The 11,326-nt window shown below is 36.4% G+C and overlaps 1 protein-coding gene across 3 annotated transcripts in view; it reads right to left on the bottom strand.

Moving 5' to 3' along the window:
* Positions 1–6,201: 6,201 nt before the first annotated feature.
* tpm1 (tropomyosin 1 (alpha)) overlaps positions 6,202–11,326 on the bottom strand; it is a 27,780-nt gene continuing 22,655 nt past the window's right edge. For all 3 annotated transcript variants that reach the window (XM_051920353.1, XM_051920348.1, XM_051920354.1), the window contains one exon: positions 6,202–7,238. In XM_051920353.1, coding sequence (XP_051776313.1) covers positions 7,156–7,238 — 83 coding nt within the window. In that variant the 3' untranslated portion in view covers positions 6,202–7,155. The remainder of the gene's footprint in view (positions 7,239–11,326) is intronic.

Below are 11,326 nucleotides of genomic sequence, written 5' to 3'. Positions count from 1 at the left end.
GATTATATAGGGACTATACAGAAATATATTATTTACTTGGGGGCTCCGCCCCCTGCTCACTTCGCTCGCCCACCCCTGTGTTCGGTTTACCGGATATACAATACAATTTATTTTTGTATAGCTCAAAATCACACAAGAAGTGCCGCAATAGGCTTTAACAGGCCCTGCCTCTTGACAGCCTCCAGCCATGACCCTCTAAGAAGACCATAAAAAACTCCCCCAAAAAAAAACCCTTGTAGGGAAAAAAATGGAAGAAACCTTGGGAAAGGCAGTTCAAAGAGAGACCCCTTTCCAGGTAGGTTGGGCATGCAGTGGGTGTCAAAAAGAAGGGGGTCAATACAATACAGTACAATACACAGAACAGAATAAATCCTCAATACAGTATTAGAAGTACGGAGTAGAATTTCACATTAGATGATATCACATAATATGATTTGGATTTGTTTTAAGTCCTGGAGACCTCATTCATCAAGCTGCCTCCCCCATTTTGCCATTCCATGTCCCCAGTCATCAGGGATGACTTTACCTTAGGCAGGCAATCTACAATTTAAAGAGATTGTTATTTTCTTGGGAATTGTTACGTATACATTATTTTCACTTTTATTTTAAAAACTTTTGTAAAAACAATACTTGTCCTTTACTTTCGGCCACGTGCGTGGTTACATAACTTTCTTGCCAGACGTATAATGCTGCTTGTGTTGTGAAGGGGGGGGGCGTCTGAATACACGCTAAGGATATGTCTTTGGATCATTTGCTGTCTTTCTGCTGCTTGCGAGCTGTCTCTTCTGTTTGTCGCATGTCGTTGTTTTAAGAACTAGGAGCACATGATGTCTGTCTGCCAAAAGCAATCCAACAACTGCTTGGTTAGAGGTCTGTGGACTCCTTTTAAACGATGCCTCACTGCCTGGTCTCGTGTGACGTTGTAAAAACAATCCTTTTCCTTTATTTCTGGCCCCGGGTGTAGTTAAATTCTTTCTTGCAGGATGTACTGTATAACGCTGCTCGCGTTTGGTTGGGGTAGCTGCTGTCTTTTTAAAGCCTGTACAGTCGCTGTCATTTTTGCTACGGCCCTGGAACAATCTCTTGTCTCATGTTTACGGTCCCCACAAGATGCACCGTGGAAAGTCGCGCTCGTCTTTTAAATGTCTTTCGAGAAGATCAGTTATCATAGCCTTGCTTTTGCTTCTGAGAAGATTTTTTTTTATAGAGAGACAATATACAAAAAGACATAATTTATAATTATGTACATCCTGTTACTTGCACAAATGTTTTTGTGATTCTCCACTTATGGGGTGTATTGATAAGGGACATGAGACAGAGTATAGGGGTCACAAGGAGAACTTTGTTTCTTGAGGCAGGAAGAATTGTAACTTAATATTGGCAAAACCAAGGGACTGGTTACTGACTTTCTTCTCTATGCCCAGTCACTATTCAGGAAGTAGATGTGGAGGTGTTGTACTGCTACAAGTATTTGAGTGGTCCACATCAATAACAGACTGGACTGGTCTCGTAACACAAAATACCAAAGTTCCACGCACTTCCCCTTTATAAACCCCAATGAACGTGAAATTTAACACACGTGCACACGCATACAGCCGTACCTGGACTCCTCCCAGAATTTCACATATTTTAATATGCAAATCAATACAAATATCACCTTATGTTCGGTGTTTCATTAGAAGGCAATGGCAAAATCATGTGGAAAAAAGAATTTCAGCAAATGGAAAGTGGAGGCGAGGAAAAATGTACTATTTGTTGGATTAAGCAGTGGTATAAGCAAGAAAAGGAAGTTATGGAGCAATACAGCATGGGAGAGACACTCGAACATTCAAGTTCAGAAAGTTGCAAACTTCCCAAAATAAAAAAAAGCAGATATCAAAGTCACGTGAAAAGGCAACTCACAGACTTTTTATTATGTTTCAGACAATATTACAAACATTGACCCCTGTGCCAGTGATGCAACTTCATGCTGTGATGGTGCTGCTGTGCCCAGCACATCTTCACATGCTGGTTGCACACCTCTTCCTCAGAAATTGCTGGACGACTATCTGGCTGTGTACTGACAGATGCTGTTAATACCATCCTATACAGCTGGCATGGCGCAACTCAGTGATGTTTGTGAAATACCCGATCAGTCAGCAAGTTCACATTGAAAAGCTCCTGTGGCTAAAAACCTGAGAGTGGACAGAATTTGCAAAACAGCAGGTAGAGCACAATTTCTCAAAGTCTGTCTTTGTAAAGCCAGCGCCAGTTCAGCACACAGCTCCTAGAAGATAGCTCTTGGAAATCTAAATCGACTTAGAAGCCAATCGTCATCATCATCTGTAAATACACTCTTCTAATTCTTCTATTTGCAATGTCTTCTAACAATGCTAAAACAGCTACGTTAATTGGAAAGGTAAAAAACATTGAAACAATAGCACTGCTTTGACGCTGGGTGACACTAGTTTGCAAAATCGAGCAGAAATGTGCATACGCAAGGTAGGGGTCCACTGTGAAAATGTGCGTGGCTTTACGCCAAATTTAGTTTTTATACATTTCAAAGTGTGCGAAGAAACAGACGTATGCAACATGAGGCCCCTGGACATTAACGTTGTTTTTTTAAGCCATTCCTGTGTAGATTTAGCTTTCTGCTTGGGGTTGTTCTCTTGCTAGAAAACACATTTTTCCCAAGGTACAGATTTTTTTGCAGAATGCATCAGATTTTCCTTTAGGATTTCCCACATTTTGCTGCATTAATTTTCTCCACTACCCTCGCAAACCTTCTACGGCCTGCTACAGAGAAGCATTCCCACAGCATGAGGCAACACATCCATGCTTCATGGAGGTGATGGGGTCTTTTTGAAAATGTGCAGTGTTTGTCTTATGCAAAATATGGAGTTTAATCTGAAGGCTAAAAAGCTCAAGTTTGGTCACATCAGACCATTAAAGCTTCAGGTGAGAAAGGCAATGACATATAGCACCAGAAAATACAACCAGCAGTGATGCACAGGAATCTCACATGTCTCCTACTGTGACTAAGAATGCTTATATCATTGTCTCTGCCCTACTGGTGACCTCCTTCCCTAGTCATATTCCTGCACAATCACACAGTTTTTGTTGATGGCCTGCTCTAAGCAGATTTACAGCTGTGCTATACTTTCCATTTTTTGCTTTAACTGGACTCCAAGGGATATTCAGTGACTTGGATATTAGTTGTCTCCATCCCCTGACATTCGCTTTTCAGTCCCCTTTTCATTGGGTTGCCTTGAGTCTTCATTGTGTAGGCTAGGCTACCATACATGGCTCACCACAAGGTGGATCTTCCAGATAAGGTGCATTTAGACTACATTCGTGGCCAAAGGTTTTGAGAATAACACAAATATTAATTTTGACAAAGTTTGCTGCCTCAGTTTTTATGATGGCAATTTGCATATACTCCAGAATGTTATGAAGAGTGATCAGATGAATTGCAATTAATTGCAAAGTCCCTTTTTGCCATGAAAATGAACTTAATCCCAAAAAACAATTTCCACTGCTGTTGTGAAGAAGGCTTCAGGGCACCCTAGAAAGTCCAGCAAGCACCCGGACTGTCTCCTAAAGTTGATTCAGCTGCGTGATTGTGGCAACATCATGGCAGAGCTTGCTCAGGAATGGCAGCAGGCAGGTGTGAGCGCATCTGCATGCACAGTGAGGCGAAGACTTTTGGAGGATGGCCTGGTGCCAAGAAAAGCAGCAAAGAATCCACTTCTCTCCAAGAAGAACATCAGGGACAGACTGATATTCTGCAAAGGTACAGGGATTGAACTGCTGAGGTCTGGCGTAAGGTCATTTTCTCTAATGAAACCCCTTTCTGATTGTTTGAAGCATCTGGAATAAAAGATTGTCCGGAGAAGAAAAGGTGAGTGATACCATCAGTAAAGCATCCTGAGGCCATTCATGTGTGGGGTTGCTTCTCAGCCAAGGTAGTGGACTCACTCACAATTTTGCCCAAGAACACAGCCATGAATAAATAATGGTACCAAAACATCCTCTGACAGCAACTTCTCCTAACCCTCCAAGAACAGTCTGGTGATGAACAGTGTCTTTTCCAGCATGATGCCATGGTGCCATAAGGTAAAAGTGATAACTAAGTGGCTTGGGGAACAAAACATCGAAATTTTGGGTCCATGGCCAGGAAACTACTACACCTTAATCCCATTGAGAACTTGTGGTCAATACTCAAGAGGCAGGTGGACAAACAAAAACCCACAAATTCTGACAAACTCCAAGCATTGATTATGCAGGAATGGGCTGCTATCAGTCAGGATTTGGCCCAGACATTGATTGCAGTCTGCAATTTGCCCTGGCATGCTGTCAAACATTGACATAAACTGAAACCCCCAACGGGTGATCTCCAGTGGACTAATTATGTGACACTAAAATCAAGGCACCTTTATGTTCTAAAATAATATACGGGCAATAAATTCAACATTAATGTGCCAGACACCGGTGACCCTGAATTAGCTGGGTTTGAGAATGTTACATTATTTCCCAAAAAATAGAGATGAATATGCAACATTAGTATATTTCTGTACTTGTGTATAACTGTTTTAGAATAAGTGTGATCACTGGTCTGCTTTTAAAATGATTTACAGGACACAGCAAGGGGCCAAACCCCTGGCCAGAATTTTCATGCATCTGTCAGTTATTTCCACAGACAACAGGAAACCACTCTTTTGTGAAACCTGCATATCGAAACTGTGCCATGGTTTCAGGGCATTGACTAGCAGTCTATCAACTCCAGGATGTTTTTGGAAAGCTAGTCCCCCCCAGACAGAGAGGAAAGAAGCAAACCAAATTGTTGCTAGTAGTAAACATATGGATTTGATATACTGCAAAATGAACTAGGACACGTTTGTCTCCATTCCAATTTTATTGACCATAGCTTTTTTGTGCTCCAATGCCCATTTCAGGTGAGAGTAAATACTGGCTGCTAGGTATTTCTTGCATCTCTAATTGTGCACACATCTTTGATGACTGCAATCCTCTCATCAGTGTACGTCATTATACGTAGTATACTATAAGACTATCCAGGAAGGAAAAGGTGCAATTTTAAAGTTAAAAATAATGTCCACATTTATTTCTTAATTTTTGCATTTATCATATCAGAAATGATGAAAATTATGGGGCTAGCAAGAGAAACCCTGAAACTGCTCCTGAAATCATTTGGTTTTACAGTGCAGAGATGAGAGAATCATAATCTGCTTGCAGAAGATGACGGAAGCAGAATTATAAGGACTAAATGCTAACCTCTCATATCAAAAATATAAAGACAATATTATAATTTGCTAATGGCTGCTACCGTCAGACAAGAATTTTAGACAAAAGCAGAGAAGGTAAGACAGGATGCAAGTTAAGGGATAAGACAAACATGAGAAAGGGAAGAATTGCAGGGGATCCAAAATGCACCGTTGCAGTTAAGCATAGTGGAGGCAGTGTCATGGCCTGGGTATGCAGTTACCTCAGAAAATTGCTCACACATCTCAACTAATAACATGGCTGGTGATGGTAGCAGCAGAACGACCTCAAATGTATCTGCTAGGTCTCCAAAAGCACACTGGCTAGGACTGTATCAGGCAGCAAGATAATGACCCAAAATTCACCTCCCTTTAACCAAAGAGTTCCTTCCATCCATCTTAACTTTAGAGGTGATCCTACTAAACATTTTAGGAGCTAATGAAAAAAGATAATGACAGCTTCCTTTGGGTTAAGCATTTAAATTGGCACTGTTGCACAACATAAAAAAAAATATCTGGAATTGCATTTGAGATGCAAATCCACCAAGACCTTTTGATTATAATGGATGTCTGAAAGCAACTGCATCATTATTTTATTGAGCTTTCTTCATTGAATAAACAACCTGCTGTGGCACGGAGACAATTAGCCATACAAAGCAGGGATATACACCATATATAATTTGTGTTTGTTAAATTTATTATTATATTAACTATGCATTCATTCTATAGAACCTGATTTTCCTAAATCTACCATCTACATTTTTTTTTTAAATTGCAAAAAGTCTTCCTTCTAGACAGCCACTGCTGATGATATTTAATACTGTCTGACATAATACTCTATGAAGCTTTTATCAAATTCCTTAAAATGTGGAATTTGCACACTTGCACAACAATGCTTAGAACTGATAAGTGAAAAAATTAAAGATTTCTTGTTTCAAAGATGTTCAAAAACGTGAATTAAATCTTTTTATTTATCACCATAATACATTGCACAAGGTATATATATTCATTTTAAGTGTTTGTAAAACGTGATGCAATAGTTTTGAAAACAAAATCCAACCATTTATGAACTGGTTTCCATGAATAACCTAAAATGGTAAATTTCATTTACTTACACAATACAAAATGTATGGTGTAGTGTGTCAGGTTTGCAACAAAAAAGCAGCTAAAAATGATCCCTTTTTCAGTTATACTGTATGTCAGACAGTTACCTCTATAATTTGGTTTACTGATACACTAAAATGCACATTTTACAGTTTAACTATCAAAACAAATCTGTAAGATGCTCATTATTTTACAGTAAGATTCCATTCACAGTAGCACCTGTAGACACCAGAAGTGTTACTTTATTTAAAAACCACATAAAAAGACATACATAATTAAATATGGAATTGATTTAACTGCTGCTTTAATCATTACCTTACTGCTATGTAAGAAATACATTAGTTGCACTGAAAAACAGTCAAAGTGCTTGATCAGTCCCAATTATTTATTAAACTGGTTAAAATATTGAAAATATAAACAACTGAACTTAAATCCATTTGGAACAAATGCGTGTCACAATTTTAAGAATTACAAAAACATAAAATTCTAGCCAAACAAAACAGTTTATGCTGCAAACCTTTGAAAACACAGACACTGTTAAAATAAAAGTTCAATCCTTTTCAGCCTTGGTGTTTTTTTTTGCTATTCTCACTTTGTGTTTTTTTTTTTTTGTCAGAGAAAGGACAGTCATATTTATTTCTGTACATAAAATTCACAGAATATTTGCCTGATGTAAAATTATAAAAATAAAATTCACCATTTTCCCCATTCATCAGTCAGATATTGTAAGCGAGGTGCAAGCAAAGTGGTGGACAATATGGAGAAAAAGGTGTGGGATGAGAACATTCAGTTTTCACATATTGTTCAGTTCCAGCAAAGTCTGATCCAGCATCTGGTGAATGTTGATATTTTCCTCCTTAGCATGCGCCAATTTTTCTGTCAGATTAGCAAATGACAATATTAAAACCAAAAGGAAAAGGAATGTTCTTAAACTTAAAAAAAAAACGAAACAAAAATTAAAGTACATAACACAAAGTTGATAACTGCAATAAAACTCATCAATTTCTAGTCACCTAATGTGCACAGCATAATCTTAAGCAGAGATGAGAAGTTTTTCCAAAGGGTACTTTCAACTACACCAGTAGGTATCTAGTCCTATAGACCATTCCATGTAAATTTAAATGGGTTTCTGGCACAATTTTTATACATTAGCAGAAACCCTTTTAGTCTTAACTACAAAATATTCGGCCTTCATTGTTTCTCCATAATCCATGCCTTGCTGTCCTAGTCTCGTCACTCTTTTCTGGACCTTATCTAATGCTGTTATATCCTTCTTGTAATATAAAGGCCAAAACTGCACACATTATTCCAGGGCTGCTCTCAAGTGTGTTTTTCAGATATAGCCTATCCTCTTATCTGCTTGTGGTGCACTTAGTAATTTCCACTCCTAGAAACCTATTAGACTTTTTTTTAAAATCACTTCTGTATTCTCTGTATGGTAGTGGACATTTATGATTTCATGGGGACTGCAAAGTTTCTTCATAAACTAATAACTGTATCCCCTACAAAGCAAATTATACATTTTCCAGTGTCAATCTAAAATTAAAATTTAACCTATGCCATTTCACAATAGAATTAATTCATGTTCAAGGATCTGCAGCAGGTATGAAACAAAAACAGTACCTGGCAGGTCAGATCCATAACTTTGGGCTAACACTTGGCTGAAGAGGGCTGGATGAGGAAGTTGGGGATGTTATCAAGCAGTGGAGACTATCAACCCATTTCATTCTGTTGCATGGATTACAGCATTTGCAAACAAACAGTAAGCAGTTTCAAAATGTATGGCCAATGTTAAAATGCTGTTCTTATAACTTAATTTTGGGACCTTGGAATTCTGTGTTGTTTTGGTATATAGTACACTATATTAATCCCCAATTGTCTTTTTGCATGAGATTTCATGTATTACTGAAACACTAGATGGCTTTTTATCTAGCACTTCTAACATCATTTAGGCCTACTTTAATAATAACATTAAGCCTGTATTTAAACAAAACAGAAAAATGTCATTTATATAATGTTACATTGCTAATTTCCATTACTTTTAAATCTCACAATTTTTTGACACCTCCTAAAGTAGGAAACTAGAGTAAATATTGTCCAGCCCCCACAATTTTTTTGCTTTTAGACTCTGTAATCCTGGTAGTACATCACTCTCTATAGTCATTTTGTGCATGCAGTTGGATTATTTAATATCATTAATATCTTTAACTGCATTTTGTCATCAGTTTTTAAATATGGTTAGTTAATATACATAACATACAGTATTAGATTCACATTCGTTGAAAATTCAACACATGCAAATAGATTGTCCATTGCATCAAAATGTTTACATGTAAAATTAAGATATTAGGACACAGACAGACATATGCTTGATCCCTTAAAGACAATTCCTCATAAACTGTACATCTTTCTTAAAAGGGCTGCAAGCAATCTTGTAAGGATAATTGGATTAACAAGTTAGGACAAAGAAAAAGAAAAGCAACAACTGGAGGAGAGTATACAGAGTAATACAACAGTAGCATTACATGACGAATAGTTGGATATACTCTCACAACTAGAGGTTTTTTTTTTTTTTTTTTTGATTTAAGAAATGTTAAATTTATATCACTGCAAGAAAAACTTCACGTCTTTAGAAAATCTAATAATTAACTTGCTAAATGCCATATAAACAAAATTGACAAAGGGTGCTCAGTAAGAAACTTCCCAGATCTCATCTGCTGCACACTTAATCACATGCTGCTATATTTTGGCCTAAGTTCTTGATGTGCATAATCCCAATTATTTGACAGATTGTGTTGTAATTCTTGACAAAAACAATCTTATTTTGAATTGTACCATCATTAAATAAAATCGCTCTCTTTTACTGAAGTCAACTACACAAAGTTAGGATAAAAATTGAATTATGTTCCATACCTGTTCAGTTACTCATGCTTCAATAAATTTAAAATGATCAAATGATAGAAGCTTTGTGAATATCCAATGGCATATTTTTTTGTTCAAAAGGTTTTGTTTTACACATTCAACAAAAAAAATTACAGGCTTTCTATAAATAATGCTGGTCAGGATGACAGTAGTTTAAAAAAAAAATACAGGATGACATTTTATTCTGTTAATGAAGTACAGTATAACCAAACTATTCCTTAATCTTCATTCAGTGCCAACTTTAGTTCGTTAGTAAGGATGCGATTTTTCTCAAGTTGTTGATACAAGCGATCTTGACAGTCGGCAAGCAGATTAAAAGAAAGACAGAAATAGAGTAAATGGTTAGAATGTTACAAAAGGGTTAGGCAAAGAAAGCACACTATTAAACTCCAGAACACTGCATACCTATACCGCACTCAACTATTCACTATACTGTACCTTCCATAGACAGAAATAGCACACCTTGAAAGAATTCAGTCTTTCATATCATATAAAGTAATATGCTAAAGAGAATTAATGCTACATATTAGTTGAAATAAACACAGAAATGAAAAAGCAGAAGAGAACACTGTCAGCACATGTAATCTATAACTCTAATATGATTTTTATCATAATATTTGAAGTGGTTAATTAAAATGCATGCAGTTTACTTGTGAAATGGAAATGTCTTAATCTCTGTCAGTCTAACAGCAGGTTGAGAGAGAGAGAGAGAGAGAGAGAAAACCTTTATTTGTTTTCAAGGGGAAATAATGGATTTTAATAGAAGATCAATGAATAAATAGCTAAATATTATAGCAAACAACAAATACACTTTTAAACTTTCAGATGCACACCAGAATGACTAAAAGGAAAGAAAACTAAAAAGAAATAAAGAAAACCTCTGACTTGGGAAAATATAAAAAAAAAAAAGCCATCACAGTCAAAATGAAGCACTGTAAGGGCATATTGTCACTGATGTAAAGGAACCTCAGATAAAATACTAATAAATGATCATTTTCTGTACAATGATTGTGTAGATACCAATATTTTTGGGCACTGTATTTTAAATACACTTAAATACTGAGTGGGTATGTTTAAGGTTAAGACTTGAGCATTTTACATAAGCATCACATTAGTTAATTTTAATATTCTCAACCAAGGAAACCTCTATAATCCAAGAGTAGAACCGTGTAACACTGAAATAATAATAACAATAATAAAATGTATTTTAATCAAGATTCTTATTTTCAGATGGCATCCTATCCAGGACTAGTTCCTGTCTTGCGCTAAATTCTAGAGAGAGAGAGAGAGAGATTCTTAGCAAGCTGGTGCCAGAGGTTAGAAAATGGATGGAAACATTTTATACTCTATTTTAGACTAACCTGGTAAAATACAATACGCCACTTTTAAATTTTGTAACTGCATCTTTAAAATAGCAGCCAGTATATATAAAGTTATAGATGATCACCTACTAAATCATAAAGTACACTTGTAAAGTGCTGTATAGTTTACATTAGCTTGAAATACTGCCAATAAATGTTCAACAAAACGAACAATTTTTCATTTAATGAAAGACTAAATTTGGTTTATCTTTATACTTTCTTAAAGCAATAAATTAGTTATTTTCAATTCAGCTTTCTCCATAAATGTTTAAAAAAAATAATCCAGAAACAAAATGTACAGGAATGGAATGAACCGTATTTACAGTACTGTAGAGCAAGCCTACATTACAAACTTTTCTTCTTTCTTCCAGTTGTCTAAATATTGTACAATTTTTTGTGATACTTGTTACCCATCATCTACGACACATGTAAAAACTCGGAAGTTTTGAGGAGCCAATCCAGTAGGGAAATGTTTTGTGCTTTGAGCCATTGAAACATAAATGAATTTTATTTTAGTATTAACAAATTCAGCTGCTCATTTCATTGCCACTGTAGATGAGCAAAATAAGCACTTTGTCTAAAACGTTCGATTTTTACTTTTTTCACTGCTATTAGCATTGTCAGTGTGCAGTTTCCTTCTACATCCCACAGTCTTACATGCATAATTCTGAAAGCATGCAA

The sequence above is a fragment of the Erpetoichthys calabaricus genome, chromosome 17, assembly GCF_900747795.2.
Source record: "Erpetoichthys calabaricus chromosome 17, fErpCal1.3, whole genome shotgun sequence".
Taxonomy (NCBI): Eukaryota; Metazoa; Chordata; class Cladistia; order Polypteriformes; family Polypteridae; genus Erpetoichthys; species Erpetoichthys calabaricus.
This window is presented reverse-complemented; position numbering and strand designations above follow the sequence as displayed.